Source organism: Artemia franciscana, chromosome 2 (assembly GCF_032884065.1).
Source record: "Artemia franciscana chromosome 2, ASM3288406v1, whole genome shotgun sequence".
Lineage (NCBI taxonomy): Eukaryota > Metazoa > Arthropoda > Branchiopoda > Anostraca > Artemiidae > Artemia > Artemia franciscana.
In genome coordinates this window covers 4,253,036-4,278,951 of record NC_088864.1, presented here as the reverse complement: position 1 = coordinate 4,278,951, position 25,916 = coordinate 4,253,036, and the positions used below count along the sequence as shown (strand labels likewise).

The window sequence follows — 25,916 nt, the reverse complement described above, 5'->3', positions numbered from 1 at the left end:
AGGGCAAATAGCCTTCCCCTTCCTCCCTGACACCTTCTTTTCCCCTTAACGTATCTGATCAAAATTGTGAGATAGCCGTTTTGTTCATAATAGTCCAAAGAGCATATAACAATGCATTCAGAGTGAGCACGCACCTCTAAAGCCAGAACTCAAAATGAACAGATTTTACAATAAGTAACCGATTCAAACTCTGAACGAACAAAAATTAACGTGCTTAGGGTTGGTAACCCCATGCCTTTTCAAGACCAGAACATAATCTCGACTTTACTGAAAAAACAATGACCGTGTATTGTCAGTTTACTATACATATACTGAGATTTATCCCTTAAAGTTTCAATTTTTTTATTTATTAACGTTAAAAAGGTTAAAACATTTAAAATTTCTTTTGTTTTCAGTAAAGTGCAAATTATATTCTGTTCTTGAAAAGGCATGGGGGTTATCCATGTTAATTTTTGCTCATTTTGAGTTTGACTCGGTTATTTACTGTAATTTTATGTTCGTTTTGGGTTTCAATTATTTGTTGATGATGATTCGTGGTAGTTTTACGCTTGTAAGATTATTTGACTTTATTTCTATTCATTTTTGGTTTCATGGAGCTCCTTGCTTTTCTTTGAAAAAATTGTTTTGTGGAAAAAGTTTTTAAAATAATTTTATTAAAAATCAGAATGGCTGAAATTAGGACTAAGTAAATCTTAGCATTAGTAAATTCGCATTGTGAGTTGGTCTTAAACAACTGAATTATATTTAGCTGCAATTACTTTAAACAGTAAGACGTTCAGTTGAAATACGCAATCGCTAACTAAATCACTAGCAATTACTTGCTGGCTATATTAATTCTAGTCTAAAATGGATTTAGAGTAGCATTAGCCAGTACTGAGCGCAAAGAGAGGAAGTTTTGGGGGGTCGGTATCCCTTCATATATAGAATAGTTTTTATTCTTTTATAATTTTGATATGTAACAGCTTATAGATACCATTATATAACCAAATTTAGCCAGAATTTGTAAATTGTTGTTTTGCATATTTTGAACACCTCTTTCTTTTACCTGTCACCCCTCTCCACCCAAAAAAGGGTATATCCAGGATGTTTGTTCGAGGAGAGAGTATTTTTATTCGGAGGGGAGGGGTGCTACACGAAAATAAAACTTTAAAAGAAACATAAAATTTGATTGTATACATTTGTATTATGTGTTTACGAGTCCTACATTTTTTGGGGGGAGGGGTGAAAATTCCATAGCCCCCCTCCTGGATACGGCTTTGTTCCCCATTTTTACACTAAAATGGCCTATAGATCTAAGGTCTTTGGGATTATCATCACCATTTTTTTATTTAATTAATAACAGAATCAACAACATTTTGTTGGAAACACATTCAAATTTTTGTTTACGTTTGGTAATATAACAATTAACTTGATGTTGTTAATTTCGGGAAAACTCTTTATAATGCTAATCAGTAGCAGTGTCAAGGAAAACACTGATAAATTTAATTACTCTTTAATCTCTTCTCGACTTTAATGATTTACGCAATATGTGCCTGATAATAGTTCTGTATTTAAAAGGGACAATAATGCTTGGATAATAACTAGAGTCTTTCATACTTTATAAGTTAGTTGGTTCTTATCAAACACAAATGGAGCCTAAAGCCGTTACAGCTCATCTTGCAAAAGGTAAGAAAGGCTTGTTATCAAACAGTTCGTGGTAACGAACTGTAGTAAGGAGCGATCCGGCTCAATAGTAACCAAAACTCTAAAAAATTGAATTTTGATATCAATAGCTACATCAAAAGAATCGCATTTTAATGCTGATTTTAAATATATAAGTTTCATCAAGTTTAGTCTTAGCCATCAAAAGTTACGAGCCTGAGAAAATTTGCTTTATTTAGGAAAATAGGGGGAAACACCCCCTAAAAGTCGTAGGATCTTGACGAAAATGAAACCATCAGATTCAGCGTATCAGAGAACCCTACTGTAGAAGTTTCAAGCTCCTATCTACAAAAATGTGGAATTTTGCATTTTTTGCCCGAAGACAAATCACGGGTGCGTGTTTATTTGTTTGTTTTTTTTTTGTTTTGTTTTTTTTTTTTTTTTCCCCAGGGGTCATCGTATCGACCAAGTGGTCCTAGAATGTCGCAAGAGGGCTCATTCTAACGGAAATGAAAAGTTCTAGTGCCCTTTTTAAGTGACCAAAAAAATTGGAGGGCATCTAGGCCCCCTCCCACGCTCATTTTTTTTCCCAAAGTCAACGGATCAAAATTTTGAGATAGCCATTTTGTTTAGCATAGTCGAAAATCATAATAACTATGTTTTTGGGAATGACTTACTCCCCCACAGTCCCTGGGGGAGGGGTTGCAAGTTACAAACTTCAACCAGTCTTTACATATAATAATGGTTATTGGAAAGTGTACAGACGTTTTCAGGGGGATTTTTTTGGTTTTGGGGGTAGGGTTGAGGGAGGGGGCTATGTGGGAGGATCTTTCCTTGGAGAAATATGCCATGGGGGAAAAAAATTCAATGAAAAGGGCGCAGGACGAATCTGGTCACGTTAGAAAAAAACGTCAAATTAAGAGCTTAATATACAATGCTGGGTGTTCGGAGCCTCTCTATTATGGAGTATAATTTGAAAATAACACAACTATACGAGCGATAAAACATATATACCACAACCATAACTACTGCTAAGAGATAACACAACTATAAAGCGAAAACAGGTGAAAACTAACGGGAAAATAAACGAACTAAGAGGTGGAAGGGGCCCAGAGAAAAACTATAATCCTTTTTCAATTTTGAGCCTAACTTCCGCAAAGGAGTAATAATGTCAGAAGCCCCGAAATACCGAATTATTTTCTTTTCAAACAGTTCGTGGTAAGGAACTGTAGTAAGGGGCGACCCGGCTCAATAGTAAACGAAACTCTAAAAAACGGAATTTTGATACTAAAAGATACATCAAAAGATTCGAATTTTTACGCTGATTCTAAATATTAAGTTTCAATTAATTTAGTCTTTGTCATCAAAAGTTACGAGCCTGAGAAAATTTGCCCTATTTTGGAAAAAAGGGGGAAACATCCATTAAAAGTCATAGAATCTTAACGAAAATCACACTATCGCATTCGGTATATCAGAGAACTCTATAGCAAAAATTTCAAGCTCCTATCTAAAAAATGTGGAATTTTGTATTTTTTGCCAGAAGACAAATCACGGGTGCGTGTTTATTTATTTGTTTGTTTTTTTTTTGTTTTTTCCCAGGGGTCATCTTATCGACCAAGTGGTCCTAGGATGTCGCGAGAGGGCTCATTCTAACGGAAAGGAAAAGTTCTAGTGCCCTTTTTAAGTGACCGAAAAATTGGAGGGCAAATAGGCCCCCTCCCATGCTCATTTTTTTCCAAAAGTCAACAGATTAAAATTTTAAGATAGCCATTTTGTTCACCATAGTCGAAAACCATAATAACTATGTCTTTGGGAATGACTTACTCCCCCACAATCCCTGAGGGAGGGGCTGCAAGTTACAAACTTTGACCAGTGTTTACATATAGTAATGGTTATTGGGAAGTGTACAGACGTTTTCATGGGGATTTTTTGGTTTGGGGGGGTGGGGTTGATGGGAGAGGGCTTTGTGGGAGGATCTTTCCTTTGAGGAATATGTCACGGGGGAAGAAAAATTCAATGAAAAGGGCGCAGGATTTTCTAGCATTACTATAAAAAAAACAGTGAAAAAATAAACATGAAAACGTTTTTTCAAATGAAAGTAAGGAATAGCATTGAAATTTAAAACGAACAGAGATTATTACGCATATGAGGGGTTCTAAAAATACTTTAGAATAAAGAGCGATGTATTTAGGAGGAGATACATACCTCGCTCTTGATGCTAAAATATTTTTAGTGATTTCAACTATTTATTCTACGGCCTTTTTGATTCAGGGGTCATTCTTAAAGAATTGGGACAAAACTTACGATTTAGTGTAAAGAGCGAGGTATTAACGAGGGTACAAACCCCCTCGTACACATAATAAAAATATAAGAATATAAAAGTTTGTTACGTAAGTTAATTCTTAAGTTACGTATATTTTTTACTAATAAAAACGTTCGTTGAATATTAAAAGTTCTAGTAGCCTTTTTAAGTAACCGAAAAATTGGAGGGCAGCAAGGCCTCCTTCCCCACCCCTTATTTCTCAAAATCGTCTGATCAAAACTAAGAGAAAGCCATTTAGCCAAAAAAAATTAATATACTAATTTCATTTCAATAATTTATGTGCGGAGAGCCAAAATCAAACATGCATTAATTCAAAAACGTTCAGAAATTAAATAAAAAAAACTAGTTTTTTTAACTGAAAGTAAGGAGCGACATTAAAACTTAAAACGAACAGAAATTACTCCGTATATGAAATGGGTTGTCCCCTCCGCAGTCCCACGCTTTTTCGCTAAAGTTTTTCATTGTTTTAAAAAGTAGAATTGTGGCAAAGAGTCAAACTTTAGCGTAAAGAGCGTGGGACTGCGGATGGGACAACCCATTTCATATCCGGAGTAATTTCTGTTCGTTTTAAGTTTTAATGTCGCTCCTTACTTTCAGTTAAAAAAACTAGTTTTTTTTATTTAATTTTGAAATAAGGAAAGAAATACATTTTCAGCAACATTATAAACACTAGCATTCAGAAGCCCAAACATGACTATTATTGTGAAAAAGAACCAATTCGAACCCCCTCCCCCTATGTGTACACTCGATGGGGCTAATTTTAAGAAAATTAGCTGGCTGGGGCAAAAGCGGAAACTTAGAATAAGATGGCTTGGAGAAGGAGTGCTTCTTAAATGTAGGTGTCAGGGGATATGGCGTTGAAACTATTTTACTAATCACGTAGATAATTATAAAATAAAAGTATGGGTAAGTCATTTTTGAGAAAAAAGACTAAAATAATTTTTCGATGTTGGGGGGGGGGCAGATCCCAAGGATGTATTAACGAATCCAAGGGTTAGCTCACCCAGACTTCAGATATATGTAGTCTAAAATCTCTTCTATGAGATTTTCCCCCATAATTTATGAACACAAAATGTGCTCATTTGCTTTACTCTATGTAGCTCCAAAGACACATTTTATTCTAACAGAGCTGACTTGAACTTGCTTTGACACCGCAAAGGGTAAATTTATTAGACAGATAATTTTTCCTTTTTTTACAGGATCTTCTGCTCCCGCTCCGGTGGGTGGCTCCGAGGTTCGACTCTACACGTTCGAATTTTGTCCTCATGGACAGCGCATCCGGCTTCTCCTCTCAGCTAAAAACATTCCGTGAGTATAGTTTTTATGGTTCTTCAATGCTATACTTACGAACATTTGATTGTAGGATAACTCGAGACTTCACGTAACTCTATGTAATCTTACGGAGTGAATTATGCCTGTGACGTAAGCACTGTAAGCACTTGTAAATTTAAATTTAGAAGCAGCACTGATCGCCAATTAAAAAAAAAAAAAATTGAAAATAATTTTTTAAATATTTAATTAAAATATTTAATTAATAATTTTTTAATTAACATAATTTTAATTCAATATTAACGAATTTTTCCTAGAAGGCCTGTCATGCTTAATTAGAGCTAGGGTCTTTTTTTTTTCACTCCACATATTTGGTTTTTGACCTGTTTCCTGTTCATTTTGAACAGTTTGCCTCTAATTTTGAACAGTTTGTGACAATTTGTGACAGGTGTTTGTCACAAAAGGTATTTGTGACAATTTTAGATGACGACGGGCAGCCCAATGTGAAAGGACCTGTTTAAGCAGGAAAAGCTATGCTTAATGTGATATAGCACAACTAGTAGCATATAATAATATGTGCGTATTTATATATCAGCTTTATAATGATTTGACTTTGATTCGGGGCCAAACTATACAAAAACACTTTACAAAAAAGAACTTATGTCATATTATAGCTTATCCTTCCCTTCATAAGATCTTGCAGAGCCCTTGTTGGTAATGAGAATTGCCCATCCTCTGTTTAGAAAGCTGTTTTAATTTTTGCTACATTGTTTTACTTTATTTTATTTTTTTTTAATTTTTCTGTTTAATTTTTTGTTACATTTTTACAGAATTTTTGCAAACTTAAGGTTCGTACCATAAACCATTAAAAACATTGATTGAAAACTTATTAACAAACCAGTTTCTTTTAAATAAAATTAATTTAACAAAGTCAAATCATGTATTGGAATGTTCTTTCAAATCGCCAAACAGTCCTACCCGAGGGGTTAGGGTAGGCTCTGTAGGCTCAGCCAAGAATCAACTCAGCTCTAAATGGGCTCCTGGAGAAATCTGGGGGAAAACACGAACAAGTATACATTTGTCTATTTCATATATACATGCTGTCGTATATGCCGTATACACCTAAAGTGTACATTCGTGTATGTGACGCAGGGACAGATCTTGGATGAACTTAGTTTCATGTCTAAAAAAAAAATATAAGAAGCATAACTGAAACTGTTAAGTACGATTATTAAAAATCAAATACACATTATACATCGACGGATTTTGGTTTGGTGGATCTTTCGCTGTCATCGACCCAGTCGACGACATATTACAACTTTTCAAATAGTTCATGGTAACGAACTGTAAGTAAGGAGCGACCCGGCTCAATAGTAACCAAAACTTTAAAAATGGATACCAATAGATACATCAAAAGACTTTTTTGTTTATTTCAAACATACAAGTTTCACCAAGTTTAGCCTTACCAATCGAAAGTTAAGAGCCTGAGAAAATTCGCTATATTTTTGAAAAAAAAGGGGAAACACCCTCCAAAAGTCATAGAATCTTAATGAAAATCACACCATCATATTGAGCGTATCAGACAACCCTATGGTAGGGGTTTTGAGCTCCTATCTGCAAAAATGTGGAATTTTGTATTTTTCGCCAGAAGAAGGGTGACGGATTCATGGTTATTTGTTTTTTTATATATCTTTTCCAGCGGTGATCGTATCGATACAGTGGTCCTAGAATATCACAAGAGGGCTCATTCGAACCAAAATTAAAAGTTCTAGCATTTTTTTTAAATGGCCAAAAAATTAGAGCGCAATAAGGCCCCCTCTCACGCACATTTTCTTCCAAAGCTACCCGATCAAAATTTTGAGATCGCCATTTTGTCCAGCATACTAAAAAATCTAATAACTATGTCTTTGAGGATGAATGAATCCCCCACAGTCCCTGGAGAAAGGATTGCAAGTTATGAACTTTGACCATGGTGTGTCGTCTATTGGGAAGTATAGAGCATTTCTCAGGGAGGAATTTTTTTCTGGTGGAGGAGGGGGTCGGGGATTATATGCGAGGATTGTTCCACGGAGGAATTTTCAATGGGGGAAGGAAATTTTCTATGAAGAAGGCGCCGGATTTCCCAGCATTACTAAAAAACGATCAGAAATTAAATTAAAAAAACAGGTTTTTTTCAATTGAAAGTAAGGAGCAACATTAAAACTTAAAACGAACAGAAATATATGAGGGGGTTGACACCTAGTCAATACCTTAATCTTTAAGCTAATCTTTTTTAGTACTTTCAAAATAGCTGTTTATTGTAATTACACGGCCTTTGTGATTCAGGGGTCATTTTTAAAGAATTGGAGCAAAATTCAAACTTTAGTGTAAAGAGCAAGAAATCGACTAGGGGGTGAACCCCCTCATATGCGTAATAATTTCTGTTTGTTTTAAGTTTAATGTTGATCCTTACTTTCAGTTGAGAAAACTTGATTTTTTATTTAATAATCATTATAAAGCTGAAGTTTACAGCCTTCAAAATGGTAATTTACGTTTAATTTAATTAAATATTATGTGCTTTTACTGCTACATTTTTGGTAAAATATTTCAGGTTTCTCATTTGCGTGTCTGTCCTATTATTATAGATACTTACTATTTAGGCTATTTAGGATTCACTGTTCATCTATAAATTTCTATTTACCCAATTTAAACAGTAAAAAGGAAAAAAAAAATGAAAATTTTCACATGCTGAAGCTGGTATCTCCTGATTCTCACCCTTCAGCCGAGAGTGCAATGTGTGGTTGGGGGAAAATCATCCAACACCCCGTGCGTTTGACGTAGCACCTTAAATTAGGTATCCTTCTTTCAGACCACACTGCCTTTCTATAATACACAAATAAAAGCAAATACTTAAAAATATTGATGTCCTTTTGGCACTTTTTTGTTTTTTTAAGTAAACCCAACACTTTTTTAGATATCACTTCCTTTCTATAACGAACAAATAAAAGCAGATACATAAAAATATTGGAGTTTTGGCGCTTTGTTCTTTTTTAGGTAAAGATAACACTTTTTTAGATAACATTGCCTTTCTATAACGAACAAATAAAAGCAGATACTTAAAAATATTGATTGGCGTTTTCGACTATAGTAAAAAGAAAATGATTTTGACTGTTTGATCCATTAAAAAAAATACTCTTTACCAAAATGCTGTTTTTCCACCAAAGGAATAAAAAAATCCCAATTTATTTCCGAAGTTATTTCAACGAAAAGTATGTACTAAGAATTCTTCCTCCTGAACCAGAAATATGCAGCCCTTTCAAATTTAGCATACTAAATATGGCTATGTTTTATTTTGTTTTTTCTTTTAATTTTCGCTTTTCCTTTAGGTTGAGGTCTATCCAAAAAATAATTTCACCAAAATATCATTTTTTCGAGAAAGGAATACATATATACCGCAAAGGGTACTTTTCAAAAAAGTATCTATCAAATACTCTCGCGGAAATCTTGGAGATATCTACTCACGAGCCAAAGTCATCCGTAGCCTACGTTTTCGAAATTAGTATAATAAACATTCCTTTTCATCCCTTTTATTGCGTCTGATATACATTCCTTTCATTGGTTTCTTCATTACTTTTTACTCCTTTTCGTTCCTTTTACTTGTTTATTCCTTTCTTTTACTTTTTATTCTTCGCTAAGTCGAGGTCTATATAAATACCAATGTTTACAAAAACATAGATTTATTAAGAACGAAATAGAATCACACCACAGAGAAGTATTTTGGGGAATTTCTTTATTTTACTAACTACTCACATAGAATCCTCCCTCAAGGTATACACTATGAAGTTAGTGTCCTAAGTATAGTTATCTTCTAGACATGACATTGTTTATGTCAATCCAGCTTCTATTCCTGAGTGGTATGTACAGAAAAATATCAAAGGAAAACTCCCTGGCATTGAACATAACGGTAAAACGATAATAGAAAGCACTATAATTTGCGAATACCTTACGAAGTTAGTGTCCTAAATATAGTTATCTTCTAGACATGACATTGTTTATGTCAATCCAGCCTCTCTTCCTGAGTGGAATGTACAGAAAAATTTCACTGGAAAACTCCCTGGCATTGAACATAACGGTAAAATGATAATAGAAAGCATTATAATTTGCGAATACCTACGAAGTTAGTGTCCTAAATATAGTTATCTTCTAGACATGACGTTGTTTATGTCAATCCAGCCTCTCTTCCTGAGTGGTATGTACAGAAGAATGTCACTAGAAAACTCCCTGGCATTGAACACAACGGTAAAATGATAATAGAAAGTGCTATGATTTGCGAATACATTACGTATTAGTGTCCTAAGTATAGTTATTTTCTAGACATGACATTGTTTATGTCAATCCAGCCTCTATTCCTGAGTGGTATGTACAGAAGAATGTCACTGGAAAACTCCCTGGCATTGAACATAACGGTAAAATGATAATAGAAAGCGCTATGATTTGCGAATACATTACGTATTAGTGTCCTAAGTATAGTTATTTTCTAGACATGACATTGTTTATGTCAATCCATCCTCTATTCCTGAGTGGTATGTACAGAAGAATGTCACTGGAAAACTCCCTGGCATTGAACATAACGGTAAAATGATAATAGAAAGCGCTATAATTTGCGAATACCTTGAAGAAGTTTATTCAACGAAAATGATGCATCGAAGTGATCCTGTCCAGAGAGCGTATGATCGAATCCTTCTTCTTAATTTCAGCACAAAGGTAAAGAGTCTGATTATATACTATGAATTGAGGGTATAACAAATGATTCTGGTAGGCCATTGTTTGGTGAACTGAATGGTCCACAGTTTTATGTAATAACTAGAAGCAGTAACTTTCGTAATTATTTAAAATCGTAGAGGATATTAGCAAAAAATAATCTATAGTAATTACTTTTTGAGTAGGTTCGTTTCAGTCCACAGTAAGGGGTAAGCAACCCGAGTCAGAACATATATTATATTCTCTGAGGCCAATCTGTCTCTTATACATAATAACGATAGATGGTAATAAGCTTATCTAAGCTATGGATGTCAGGTGATTGATTTTTTTTTTAATAAACATTTCGACAGCACCTGTAACTGTCATCATCAGGTTCACTCATAGACTGAAAACTAACAAAAAACCTCCACCCCTCTCCCACAGGCCCAACCTCTTTCTGATTTATAAGGAAAGTGGCCATCAAAGCCTCTACCAAAATTCGGGCCATGTTACAACAATAATTCCAGGTTTTGCTCATTATTAGTGTTGTTCAGTGTTTTTAGTTTTATTTACTTAGTGATTTTACTTTCTGGCAAGAGATTTGAATTTAAGCCTGATCATGACAGGCACAGGTCCTGTCGAAATTATCATTTGAAAAAAAATCAATCACCTGACATCCATAGCTTAAGTAGGCTTATTACCATCTATCATTATTAAGAACACATATTTCCAATAGAGTAATACAAATCGATTAGACATGTAGGGAGAACCACACATTTAAATTCTAATATCGTTTTTCAAATAAAACAATACATTGTATTTTTTCTTTCACACGATCCCTCTTGGCTTTCTTTACCCATGGATGATTACCTCGAAGTTAATTTAGTCTTTATTTTACATACTTGGTATCTTTTTGAATCAGAGGCAACGCTCTGGATTTTTTGCCATCTGATCTTTTTGATACTTAATTAAACCGGACTCAAATGTGTGAAGTAACAAATCGTGCTTATTTTACTATTCAGAACAACTTCTCGACTATTTTGGACAAAATGGCTATCTCAAAATTTTGATTACATGTTGTTATAGGTATAAAGAGGGGCAAGTCAGCAAAAAAAGGGGATGTTTATTGCCAGTCATATCGACTCTTAAAAATGTAGTAGAACTTTCAATTTTCATTTCAGTAAGCCCCTTGAAAGTTTATACGACCTGAATAGGAGGAAAATACAGATCTGGTTTCAAATTCGGAGTACTTATTCCCTTTTTGTGGAATACAGAGAATCAGATTGGCTTTTGGATGTAGGGTTCTAGCCTTGTTCCAACCACAAGCATGGTAGTTTCTGTTCTTTTGAAGTTTTACTTGATTATTCATTTTAATTTCGGTTCGTTTCGGAATTCATCTATAATATCATCTTTCATCTTAACATGTGATTCGATTATACATTTAAGTTTCTGTTCGTGTTGGGTTTCATTTATTCTTTGATAATAATTTATGTGTGTTTTATGTTTGAATTATCAAATTACCTTGTTTCTATTCATCTCTGGATTTTAGATGGCTCTTTACTCTCCTTCTAAAAGATTTTCTTAGAAAATATGTATTTAACTAATTAAAAAAAGAGAACATGCCCCGATTGCCCCTTTCTACCATTTGTACCATAAAGCGACATTTTTGCCAACCCACCCAACTTATGAATCCATTACAAGCCTCGAGGGGTGGAAGATTTGACTGGAAGGCCCCCAACATTAACACTTAATCCATTAAGGATAATTAACTTCCAGGCTCTAAATAATAGGTTTCGTCTGCCTTTAAACACCTTAGTTGACCTTTGTTGGTGGAAAGGACGAACAAATGCAAGGAGGTTGACATGAATACACATACTGCCGGTTGTCAATTATAAATTGCATATGTAAAAAGTGAGCAATATTAAAGTCTCTTAAAGTACTACCCTTAGTCATAATCACTATGCCACAAATGGGCTGTGGACTTTTGGTCGTGTATCCGATGAATCCAAGCTATAATTTCTATAAAAAGCCTCTTTAATTACTGCAAGAACAATATGGATTAAATAAAAGAAAACGACTTTTTTTTTTAGCTGAAAGTAGGGAGCGACATTAAATTTTAAAACGAACAGAAATTATTCCGTATATGAAAGGGGCTGTCCCCTCCGCAACACCCGGATCTTTACACTAAACTTTTTTATTGTTTTAAAAAGTAGAGTTGTGAAAACGAGTCAAACTTTAGAGTAAAGAGCGGTGCATTGAGTTTTAGTGTTAACCCTTACTTTGAGTTGGAAAAAACTTGTTTTTTTTTATTTAATAGCAACCACAAGCCGAACACATACAGTATCTTTGGTTTATCTACATAGTTATGAAGCTTCTTAAGATAGAATTGAATGCCAACATTGGCCGGAAAATAACACAAACAAATTATTGCTTACATCGGCCATTATTTTACAAAATTTGAACTTAGTGCTAAGAGCGAGGTATTGACGAGGGTGTGAACTTCCTCATATACATAAAATAAGAAGGTTCACCCCCTCGTCGATACCTCCTTCTTTACATTAAAGTTCGAATTTTTTTCCAGTTCCTTAAGAATGAACCCTGAATCAAATAGGCCATGTAATTAGAATAAATAGCTCTTATGATAATACTAAAATACTTTAACGTAAACAGCGAGGTATTGACGAGGAGACGAACTCCACTCATATCCACAATAATTTCTGTTCGTTTTAAGGTTTAATATTACTCCTTATTTTCAGTTGAAAAAACATGTTTTTTATTTAATTTCTCATTTTTTAAATAATTTTTTTTAAATAATAATTCTCTTACCCCATGAAAAATTCCTCCGTGGAAATATTCTCATACTTATCCAATTGTTTTCAGGCTCCTAACTTTTGATGTGTTAGACTTAATTTGATGAAACTTGTATATTTAAAATTATAATAAAAATCCGGTTCTTTTGATGTATCTTTTGGTATCAAAATCCTGTTTTTTATAGTTGCTGTTACTATTGAGCTGGGTCACTCCTTACTTACAGTTCGCTACCACAACCCGTTTGATATCTGCTGTTCGTTTTAAGTTTCAATGTTGCTTTTTACTTTCAGTTGAAATTTTTTTTTTATTTAATTGCTGATCCTTTTTTAAATGATGTCCGGAAATCAAGCTTCCCCTCCTTGGAAAATTCTCTTCCCCACGAGAAATTTCTCCATGGAAAGACACGTAACTTAAATTAGCGATGCGTGCGGAACTAATTTTGTAAGGCAAATTTATGTAAGTAACAAAACAGCCAAAGAGGTCGTAAGTATTTTTATGAAAATCTAAGTCACAAGTTGAGCAATTCTCAAATGACTGAAATTAATGAGAGAAACGATCTTTAAAAGATATACGTAATAATTTATGATCATTTCAAGTTTTTAATTAAATAAGAACAAAAAGTTTCTTTAACTGCAAGTAAGGAGCGACATAAAACTTAAAACGAACAGAAATTATTCTGTATATTAAAGGGTTTGTCCCCTCCTCAACGCCCCACTCTTTACGCTAAAGTTTGACTCTTTGTTACAACTCTTCTTTTTAAAACAATAAAAAAAACCCTTTAATATACGGAATAATTTCTGTTCGCTTTAAGTTTTAACGTCGCTCCTTACTTGCAGTTAAAAAAAACTTGTTTTTTTATTTAATTTCTGAACGTTTTTGAAATTTTGGCTCACCGCATATGAATAATTAATACGGAATTTGTATATTAATTTTTTTCGCTAAATGGCCTTCTCATAGTTTTGATCGGACGATTTTGATCAAAAGTAGTGCGGGAGGAGGCCTAGTTGCCCTCCAATTTTGGTTACTTAAAAATACAAATAGACTTTTTTTACGAAATATTTTGTTAGTAATAAACATGCGTACCTTACGAATTAACTTACGTAACAAACTTCTATATTGTTGTATTGTTTTTGCGTACATGAGGGGGTTCGCCCCCTCGTCAATACCTCGCTCTTTGCATTAAAGCTTGAATTGTGTCCAAAATCTTTAAGAATGACCCCTGAATCACAAAAGCCGTTAAATAAATAGTTGAAATTACTAAAAATACCTTAGCGTAAAGAGCAATGTACTGTGGAGGAGACGGATCCCGTTATACGTAAAATTCTATGTTCGTTTTAAGTTTTAATGCTACTCATTACTTCCAGTTGAAAAAAATTAGTTATTTTCTCATTGTTTTTTTTAATAATGCTAGAAAATCCTCCGCCCCCTTCATGGAAATTCTCCTCCCTAGTGATAAATTCCTCCATGGAAAGATCTTCCCATGTAACCCGCTCCCCCAACCCACCCCCACCCCAACGCGAAAAAGTCCCCCCTGAAAACGTCTGTACACTTCATAATAACCCTTACTATATGTAAACCATAGTCAAAGTTTGTAACTTGCAGCCCCTCCCCCTGGATGTGTGGGGGATTAAGTCGTCCCCTAAGAAATAGTTATTAGGTTTTCGACTAAGCTAAACAGAATTAAAATCTCAAAATTGTGATCCGGTGACTTTGGGAAAAAAGTGTGCGTTAGAGGGGGCCTAGGTGCCCTCCGATTTTATCGGTCACTTAAAAAGGGCACTCGAACTTTTGATTTCCTTTAGAATGAGCCCTCTTACGACATTATAGAACCACTTGGTCGATACGATCATCCCTGGAAAAAAAAAACACAAATAAACACGCATCCGTGATCTGACTTATGGCCAAAACTACAAAATTCCACATTTTTGTAGATAGGAGCTTGAAACTTCTAGAATAGGCTTCTCTGATACGCTGAATCTGATGGTGTGATTTTTGTCAAGATTCTATGACTTTTATGGGGTGTTATTCCCTATTTTCTAAAATAAGGCAAATTTTCTCAGGTTCGTAAGTTTTGACGGGTAAAACCAAACTTGATGAAACTTATATATTTAAAATCAGCATTAAAATGCGATTCTTTGATGTAGGCCTACCTATTGGTATCAAAATTTTGTTTTTTAGAGTTTCGGTTACTATTGAGCCGGGTCGCTCCTTACTACAGTTCATAATATGAGGGGGTTCGCCCCTTCGTCCACACCTCGCTCTTTACGCTAAAGTTTGAATTTTGCTCCAATTCCTTAAGAACCACCCCTGAATCACAAAGGCCGTTTAATTAGAAGAAATAGCTCTTTTGAAATTACTAAAAATACTTTAGCGTAAATAGCAAGGCATCGACGAGGAGACGAACCCTCTCATATACGTAATAATTTCTGTTCGTTTCAAGTTTCAATGTTACTCTTTAGTTTCAGTTGAAAAAACTTGTTTTTTTTTTTAATTTAATTTCTGATCGTTTTTTTAAATAATCCTGGGATATCCATCACCCCCATCATAGAAATTATCTTCCCCTATGAAAAATTCCTCCGTGAAAAGATTTCCCCGCCCTCGCCCTACCAGAAAATATCCCCCTGAAAACGTCTCTATACTTTACCAATAACAAATACTGTATGTAAGCAATGGGCAAAGTTCATAACTTGCAGCCCTTCCCATGGGAACTGTGGGGGATTAAGTCATCCTCAAAGACATAGTTATTAGATATTACGACTATGCTGAACAAAATAGATAACTCAAAATTTTGATCTGATGGCTTTGGGAAAAAATCATCCCGCAAATTTTTGGTCAATTAAAAAGGGTACTAGAACTTTTAGTTTCCGATCCAATGAGCTCTATCGCGAAATTCTAGAATCACTAGGTCGATACGGTCACCCGTGCGAAAAAAAAAACAACAAATAAATACGCATCCTTGAGCTATCTTCTCGCAAAAAAAATACAAAATCCCACATTTGTGCAGACGCGAGTTTGAAACCACTACAGTAGGGTTCTCTGATACGCTGGATCTGATGGTGTGATTTTCCTTAAGAATAAATAACTTTTAGGAGGTGTTTCCCCTTTTTTAGAAAATAAGGTTAACTTTTTCTGGCTCATAGCTTTGGGTAGGTCTAAACTTGATGAAACTTAAATATTTAAAATCAGTTTAAAAATACAATTCGTTGATGTATCTCTTGATATCAAAATTCCATTTTTTAGAGTTTCGGTTACTATTGAGCCGGGTCGCTCCTTACAGTTCGTTACCACAAACTGTTTGACAAAAAGATTTCTAAGTAAAAAGTGTTGCATGCTTTTGTGAGCTAAAAGACATATAACCTTGTTTTATCAATGTTTTAGGTCGGTCAAAACTTGGCATATCTTGTGAAAAATAAAGAAGCCTCTGATAAAGATGAACGCATTGCTCAAGTTACAGATATCCTAGTTCACTTTGAGGACCAATTGGCAAAACGTGGAACACCATTTTATGCAGGTACAACAAAAACATATGTATATATTACATCTTTATGCGTATGTACATATGTATATATATTTTTTAGCAGATAAAAAAATTATCTCTTCAGGTTAATATCTTGCCTGGAATTGTTTATTCCTTCAAAAGGAATGACTTGTGTCTCCATCGGATCATAGGAGCTCTTTAGAAAAATTTATTCAGAGACTATCATAGTATAAGATCGTTTTCGCACTTTTATATGGGGGTACACATTTTTTTTCACATTTCTTATATATGACGTAGTATTTTGAACACTGAAAATCAGAAAAGTAGTTTCATTTCTGTGTAAAGAATGATCAATAAACAAGCTATGGGCTCCACATATCATTAAATCTAGAGCCATAGAACTTTAGACCCTTATACCTTAGACTTTAGACATATGGATCATATCGTTACTAATACATAATATATATAATATAATATAACATACATCGTTATTAATATAATTTTTTTATTTGTCTTAATTACTCACTGTCAACTCAATTTCGCATGTGTAAATGTTAAGGGGAATTGTCCACGGTAAATTATTACCGGGTTGGAATTGTCTAGAGCATCTTTCGGTAGGAAGGGGGGGGGATTTTCCACGGGAAAAATTCTTAATAGGGGAGTTTTCCACGAGATTAATTTACTCGTAGGTCTTGATTGTGTTTTTATAAAAATATGCAAAAACGAAACAATTCTTTGTCTCCTTTTTTGATTAATAGCTTATCAGAAATAAAGATCTAGGTCAAAATCACTTAAACCGCTGTAATTCAAATGATTATAATTCGCGGTCATATATTCACTGTGGTCATAATTCACATTGATATAGGAAGGATAGCATTGAATAAAATTTGCGATGTTTAGCAACATATTTACCTTACAGGTGTATTTGACTCATGGAAATCTATTATTCTCAATAAAACTTAGTAACAGTTGTAAAGGCATATCTGCAAGTAAGCAAAAGAAAAAAAGAAATACTATTTGCTAAATGAGGGGTTTTGGGCTGAAGGTTACACGAGTCCATAAGGTGTCCTAACCATGATTTCATAGATTCTAAAATAATAAGCCAGTTAATGTGAACTAGAGTTATTTAACTGAAAGCTTCTGTTATTCAGAAACTGTCATCTAGCTGAGAAAACAAAATACTTTTAAAGATGCCGTTATTTAGTCGAAAAGAGCTAGAGAATGAAAGAGTTTGTGTGATGATGATATATTTATTTTCTTAGTTTTTGTATAAAAAAAAAATACAAGGTTATTTAACTTAGAGGGTTTTTAAATCACTTCAGGGATGTTTCTAATCAATTTTTTTTCTTCGTATTTATGTTAGGTTTCACATGAGCCCTTTTCGGAACAAAATCGTCAATAACCGGCACAGAATAGTAGGGTTCAGCACTTACTGTACAGTCTCTTTTGCTTCTGAAAAAGGAAAGAATAACTTCCATTTTCTTCTTGAATGAACCTTGACACGAAATCATATGACTTTTGGCTCGATATCACCATCCCTTACAACGAATGGTTTGGCTGTTGTAAGGTTTTGTAAGAGAGGAAAGAAAACAGAACATTTGTTACAAGTATAAAGTAGTAGTGAATACAAACGCCTTGAGAGCATACTGACTTCATTTTCCTCTTTTAGGTGCTCAGCCAGGCATGCTTGACTACTCAATTTGGCCGTGGCTGGAAAGAATCAGAGCAATATCGACAATATATGGAAACACATTGGATGTAGCAAAGGAAAAATTCCCAAACATAGTAAGCTTCATTTGAACAAGTCTTAAAATTCTTTCAATATTAATTTTGAAACTAGTTTTTCCTAGAGAGGTGGCTTCCGGGAACGTAGCCATATTTCGTGCATGTTATTTTTGTAATTCTATTCATTTCGAGTGTCCTCCAAGGATTCCCCTGGCTTTACTACGAGTTACTTCACGAAGACCTTGGAACCATCCCTATCCCTGACAGGGAAATCCTTGCTTGCGTGGCCTCATAGTGGCATTGGTGTGAACTTTTCACAGGGTTCCCCAACCAAAACTGTGACTGATAACATCACCACAGCATGACCTTTAGGAGTGGCACCTCTCAAGGAAACCACAGCCTAGTAAATGACACAGCATTTGCACTGGATTCTGATTAATAGAAAACAAAAAGAAAGTTTTTTTAACTGAAAGTAAGAAGCGACGTTAAAACTTCAAACGGACAAAAATTACTCCCTATATGAGAGGGGCGTGGCCACAGTAATATAACAAAAATATTTTCATTTCAAGCTTTATTTACATACTCAATTTAAGTTCCACTCGTTTTAAGATTTATGAAGGTATCTATATTAGTATCTGTTGTATGTCTGGTTACATTGTTGTTTATTTAATTCTGTTTTGTTTCGGGTTTCATTTATATTTCATTTGCAAAATAAATTTTTGTTTTAGGATTTATTTGCATATTCAATTTAAGCATTAATCGTTTCAAGTTTTACTTATTCATTTTTATTAGTACTTGTTGTATTGTTTTGCTATGGTTGTTTGTTTAATTTCTGTTCGGTTTGGGTTTCATCAGTTCTTTATTAGTAATTTCTGGTCCTTTTGAGTTTGAATTTTAACAGGTATTTGTATCTGCTGATCTTAAGTTTAATATGGCCTTTACTTTTCAGTAGAAAACTTCTTTCTCGGAAAGTTTTTTTTTCTATTATTTTTCAAAAACTGACATTGAGCTGAATGTCTGAGAACCTTAGGTCCAAATAATACTGCTACTAACAATATTAACAACTGACTGCAGCACAATGCCTCCTAAGGCCAACACAGGTACACAAGCTTCTCCTCCATCCTATTCTATTCAAAGCCCCCCTCTTTAAACCCTCCTGGGTAGTTACAATTTCCCTTAAATCTTTCCTTGCGATATATTCCCATCCCAACTTGGGATGACCTACTTTTTGTTTAACCCTAGGCAGTTGGCCAAAAAGGACAATGTTTTACAATCTGTCATTCTTCATCCGAAGAATGTGCCCTCGCCATCTCAACTTTTCTGTCATTATAGACCTAAAAAGCAGGAGTGCCCATGCTTCAGAATCATACTTGACCACTGTCATCACTGAAGCTTCCAATGTTCTAATCTTGGTTCGCATATTTATCTTCCATTTTTTTTCAATTGTGAAAAAACACCCTGGGCTTTGACTGTTATACTTTTAACATCTTCATTGCACCAATCTTCTTTACTAATAATACTACTTAGTTAAGTGAAGCTGTAAATTTTATCGTTGTTCATATTACCCAGCATCACCTTTTCATCTTCACTTGTTCCTGGCCTTAGCGACTTAGTCTTCTTAACACGAATATTCAAACCTATTCTTCCACCCTGAGCTCATAAAACCTCCAAAAGCACATTGATTTTGCTAACATCTTTCGTCTATGATGCTTAGGCAAAGGGAGTCTTACTTCCTTATTTGATTCCGCATACTCCCATTGCCATTGATATGCTCCTAGGGAAAAGCCCATAAAATAATTCATATAAATGGAGGTAGAACGCAACCCTGTGTAACTCTTGATTTAATATGAAACCAGCTAATAACCTCCTTTTCCTAGCTTAACTGCAGTAATGTTATTGCACTAATGTTATTCCAAAATAACAGACCAAACCCAGAATAATTATCTATTAATCAGAATTCAGTGCAAATGCTGTGTCATTTACTAGGCTAAAGTTTCCTTAAAAAGGTGCCACTCCTAAAGGTTTGGTTTCTGTTCGATTTGGGTTTCGTTTACACTTCAATAGTAAAATATTTGGTTTTGGTTTAAGCTTTATTTGCATATTCAGTCTCAACATTGTTCGTTTTAAGATTTATCTGTTCCTTTATATTATTACTTTTGTATGTTTTTTTGCTATGATTTTTATTTAATTTTTGTTCGTTTTGGGTTTCATTTTTTCTTTATTAGTATTTTGTTTTCGTTTCAAACAGTTCGTGGTAACGAACTGTAGTAAGGAGCGACCCGGCTCAATACTAAACGAAACTCTAAAAAACGGAATTTCGATGCTAAAAGATATATCAAAAGAATTGGATTTTTATGCTGATTTTAAATATATAAGTTTCATCGAATTTAGTCTTTGTCATCAAAAGTTACGAGCCTGAGAAAATTTGCCTTATTTTGGAAAATAGGGGGTAACACCCCCTTAAAAGTCATAGGATCTTAACGAAAATCACACCATCGCATTCAGCGTATCAGAGAACCCTATAGAAAAAATTTCAAGGTCCAATCTACAAAAATGTGGAATTTCGTATTTTTTGCCATAAGACAAATCACGGGTGCGTGTTTATTTGTTTTTTGTTTGTTTTTTTTCCAGGGGTCATCGTATCGACTAAGTGGTCCGAGAGTGTTGCAAGAGGGCTCATTTTAACGGCCCTCCCACGCTCATTTTTTCCCAAAGTCAATGGATCAAAATTTTGAGATAGCCATTTTGTTCCGCATAGTCGAAAACCCTAATAACTATGTCTTTTGGGATGACTTACCCCCCACAGTCCCTGGGGGAGGGGCTGCAAGTTACAAACTTTGACCAATGTTTACATACAGTAATGGTTACTGGGAAGTGTACCGACGTTATCAGGGGAATTTTTTTTGGTTTAGGTGTGGGGTTCAGGGGAGGGGGCTATATGGGAGGATCTTTCCTTGGAGGAATATTTCATGGGGGAAGAGAAATTCAAAGAAAAGGGCGCAGGATTTTCTAGCATTACTATTAAAAAAAAAAAATGAAAATATAAACATGAAAAAGTTTTTTCAATTGAAAGTAAGGAGAAGCATTAAAACGAACAGAGATTATTACGCATATGAGGGGTTCTAAAAATACTTTAGCATAAAGAGCGAGGTATTTAGAAGGAGATAAATACTTCGCTCTTTATGCTAAAAACTTTTTAGTAATTTCAACTATTTATTCTACGGCCTTTCTGATTCGGGGGTCATTCTTAAAGAATTGGGGCAAAACAAGATTTATTGTGAAGAGCGAGGTATTAACGAGGGGACCAACCCCCTCATATATATAATCAAAAATATAATAATATAAAAGTTTGTTACGTAAGTTAATTCTTAAGTTACGTATATTTTTTACCAATAAAAACGTTCGTTAAAAATTAAAAGATCTAGTTGCCTTTTTAAGTAACAGAAAAATTGGAGGGCAACTAAGCCTCCTTCCCCACCCCTTATTTACTCAAAATCGTCTGATCAAAAATAAGAGAAAGCCATTTAGCCAAAAAAAGAATTAATATGCAAATTTCATTTTAATAATTTATGTACGGAGAGCCAAAATCAGACATGCATTAATTCAAAAACTTTCAGAAATTAAATAAAAAAACAAGTTTTTTAAATGAAAGTAAGGAGCGACGTTAAAACTTAAAATGAACAGAAATTACTCCGTATATGAAAGGGGCTTTTCCTCCTCGACACCCCGCTCCTTGCGCCAAAGTTTGATTCTTTCTCGCAACTCTACTTTTTAAAACAATAAAAAAACTTTAGCGTAAAGAGCGGGGTGTCGAGGAGGAAAAGCCCCTGTCATATACGGAGTAATTTCTGTTCGTTTTAAGTTTTAACGTCGCTCCTTACTTTCATTTCAAAAAACTTGTTTTTTTTATTTAAGTTTAGTTTGAAATAACAGGTATTTGTAACTGTTGATCTTAAGTTTAATATGGCCTTTACTTTTTTTTGAAAAACTTCTTTTTCTTGAAGTGTTTTTATTTAATTTTTTTCGTTTCTGATTGGAAAAAGTTTCAAGTTTTGAAGATTCCTTATTTCAAAATAAATATTTTTTTCAACATCAAAGTAACAAAGTTTGTTTTTCAATCAAAGTAACAATTTCAAAGTAAGAAAAAATAAAAAGTAAAGAAAGCATCAAAGTAAACAAGGCATCAAAGTAACAATAAGCAACTTGTATAACTTACAACCCTTGTATTGCAAACGGGTGTTACCACGTAAATCACTAAATCCAAGCATCAAAGTAAGCAAAGTAACAATAACCATAACTTACAGCACTTGCATTGTAAATCGAAGTTACCACGTAAATCACTAAATCCAAGCATCAAAGTAAACAAAGTATCAAAGTAACGATAAGCAAGTTCTGTAACTCAGAGCCATTTCCCCAGGGCTGGGGGAATAAGAGACAAGCACTCACAATCAGCATAGCTATCCTTCGGTTTGCATTGAAAATGGGAGTATATTTAGATATTGGGTTGGACAGCAGGGGGTGGGCAGGGATGGCTGTGCACAACCTTTCATTGGTGGCCCTGTTTTCATCAATATTAGTGCACAGCTAGCAACACATACAAGAGATTCAGAATTAAACATGCCCTCTATTATTAATGAATGAACTGAAAAAAGGAAGCTATAACTTTCAATTTCTAATCATTTGACCACCTCTTCCATAGTAACCTTTTTTCTTCCTGGGCATAAGTCAAAACCCTTCCCCTGGCTGGGGGGGGGGCGTAGGTTGAACCCGAGTAGTCTGTCCTCTGATCGTTAGACTATTTCAAACTCAATGGCTATCTAAAAATTTTGATCGGATACATCTTGGGAAAAGAGGGTTTGGGAGAGGGAGATGCCCTCCAATCACTTTTGATAATTCTAAGAAGGTAACTAGAACTTCCAGTTTCCAATCAAATGAGCCATCTCTTAAGTTGATTCGACCACCTTTTACATTAAACCTTATATGCCCCAGAGGAATAACTTACAACGATTGCCTTCAGACTCGGCGGGTTGTGTCGTCCCCGGAGTTTTCGTTATTTTGATCTTTAAAATGTTTTCAACAAAATGGCTTTATGAAAATTTTGATCGAATGCTTTTGGGAAAAAGGGCTTGGGGAGGGGGCTAATTGTCTTCCGATCACTTTTGACTCTTAAAAAGGGCACTAGAATTCTAATTTACAATCGAATAAACCCTCTCCGAACCTTATCCTTTCCATGAAAACCTTATATCTCCCAGGGGGCATAGTTATTTACAACACTTGCCCCCGGGGTCTGGAGGGATGGGTTATCCCTCGAGTTTTTGCTGCATAATCTTTGGTCTATTTTGAACAAAATGGCAATATAAAATTGGATCAGGCTTATTTGGGGAAAAGAGGTTTGGGGGGAGGGAGGCTAATTGCCATTGGATCACTTTTGAATCTTTAAACAAAATTATAACTTTCAATTTCTAACCATTTGAGTCCCCTCCGAAGTTTATATGACGACCTCTTCTATAAAAACTATATGTCTAGAGGTTATAAGTTACAATCCTTCCCAGGGGGGGAGGATAAGTTGGCCACGAAATTTTGCCACGATCAATGGACTATTTCAAACAAACTGGCTATCAAAAAAATTTGGTCGGATGCATTTGGGAGAAAGGGCTTTGAAGGGAGGGGGGCTAGTTGCCCCCTGATCACTTTTGATTCTTAATTAAACTTTTCAACATCGAACTTTCATCAAAGTTTCAAAACTACATTCAAAATAATAATGTCAAAGTAAAAAATAACAAAGTAAAGAAAACATTAAAGTAAACAAGGCATCAAAAACAATAATCAATTTGCACAACTTACAGCCCTTGCAATGTAAACCGAAGTTACCACGTAGTATCCACAGGTATCAAATGAACAATAATCAAGTTTCGTAACTCAAAGCCGTAACTCAGATTTCCCTGGATCTTGGAAGGGATAGGAGACCACCACTCACAATAAGTATATACAGATATCCTTCCATTTACGCTGCAAGTGGGAAGATATTCAGAGGTCGGGTTTGATGCCCGGGAATGGGTGGGGATGGCAGCGCACAACCTTCAAACTTAATGGGTATCTCAAAATTTTGATCAGATTCATTTTGGCCAAAGAGCGTGTGTGGGAGGGGGAGTTGCCCTCCGATCACTTTTGATAACTCTTGAAAGGTAACTAGAACTTTCAATCTCCAATCAAATGAGCCATCTCTGAAGTTTATACGATGACCCATTACACTAAACTTTATATACCCCCGAGGAATAACTCAAAACAATTATCTCCAGACTCTGGGGAATTGTGTTGGCCCCGGAGCTTTCGTTATTTTATCTTTAAAGTATTTTGAACAAAATGGCTATATCAAAGTTTTGATCGGATTTATTTGGGAAAAAAAGTTTTTTGTTGTTTTTGAGCTTTTTTTTGGGGGGGGATAGTTACCCCTTGATCACTTTTGAATCTTAACAAGGGAACTAAAAACCCTATTCACAATCGAATAAACTTCCTAAGAAGCTTGTATGACCATCCCTTCCACAAAAACAGTGTTTGTCCCTGGGACATAATTATTTACAACACTTACCCGTGGGTTCTGAGGGAATGTGTTATCCCTGAAGTTTTGTTGCATCATATTTGGTCTATATTGAACAAAACGGCAATATAAAAATTCGATTGGACTTATTTGGGGAAAAGAGGGTTTGGGGGGCTTTGTTGCCATCGGATCACTTTTGACTCGTAAAACGAAATTATAACTTTCAATTTCTAAGCATTTGAGTCCCCTCTGAAGTTTATACAACCACCTCTTCCATAAAAAAAGTATATGCCCCCAGGGTGTAAGTTACAACTCTTCCCCGGGATCATAGGGGAGGGTATGTTGACCCCAAAATTTTGTTATCTTATCATTGTACTACTCTAAACATACTGGCTGTCTCAAAATTTTGATCGGATTCATTTGGAAAATTGTTAAATTCTGTAACTGGAAAGGCAGTGTGGTCTAAGAAGTTATTTTCTTATGGACCATACACCCATTGTTTGCAAAGTTCCCTCCTTTTGATTTTTTTTCATGATGGGTTGGTCTTGCAGTAGAAATTTGTGTTAATTTATTTATTACTAGCAGATAAGAAATATCAACTGGCAAAAAATACTTTTAGCCAGGAAATTGATTTTGTCGATGAAAACTGTTGATGTTTCATGCTTTGTTGGTGGTGGTGTAGCTTTGAAATAGTTGTGTTAAAAAGTTTAAAAAGCTATTTAGAGGCCTATAAGATTTTTCAGCTAATTTTTTTAAATTAATTTCTGTACTTGTAATTTTTACACCATTCAAAAATTCGATCATGTAATTAACCACAAAAAAGCTATGCTTTAGCCGTCGGAAAGTTTCAAATAATAAGATTATTCTTTCTCCATTTTACCACAGTTTTTTTTTACTTCCCTTTCGAAATGTTTTTCATAATATTCGATTTCAATTCCAGAAAGCATGGTGGCAAAGGATTATCGATGACCCATGTGTCAAGATATCGTTTCGCAGTTCCGAAGAGCATCTGGACTTTATCCAAAAAGAACTCCAAGGTCAAGCAGTTTATGCTTAATATTGAGTGTATTTGTATGTGCCCATTTGCAGCATTGTTCCTAAAAAAGAAATTAAAACAGATATAATTTTTTGATTTGGAATTTATTATTCGCTTAGCGACAGAGGTGTCAATTCACAAAAGTGTTTATTTTTTTTTGAGGGAGGGCAAAATGTATTAATCCAAGGGAAAGAATTTTTATTCGGGAAAATACTAAAATGTATTTTTCTCCAAACATTGGGTAGCAGTCGCCCCCCCCCCTCAAATTAAAATAGTTGCCTAGCAATTCTTATAACTTAAGAGCCTTTGCCAAGTTAGCGAAACACTCTCAAAATATGCACAATTACATGAATTATAAATGAAGTGATATAGGCAA

The 25,916-nt window shown here is 34.7% G+C and overlaps 1 protein-coding gene across 1 annotated transcript; it reads left to right on the top strand.

Annotated features, from left to right (window-relative positions):
* Nucleotides 1-1,511: 1,511 nt before the first annotated feature.
* On the top strand, nucleotides 1,512-25,636 carry LOC136036209 (pyrimidodiazepine synthase-like). The gene is made up of 6 exons (XM_065718305.1): nucleotides 1,512-1,665; nucleotides 5,164-5,272; nucleotides 9,754-9,976; nucleotides 16,142-16,274; nucleotides 17,911-18,026; nucleotides 25,445-25,636. The coding sequence occupies exons 1-6, from the start codon at nucleotides 1,629-1,631 to the stop codon at nucleotides 25,559-25,561; spliced, it is 735 nt and encodes a 244-aa protein (XP_065574377.1). The 5' UTR covers nucleotides 1,512-1,628; the 3' UTR covers nucleotides 25,562-25,636.
* The last annotated feature ends 280 nt before the right edge of the window (nucleotides 25,637-25,916 follow it).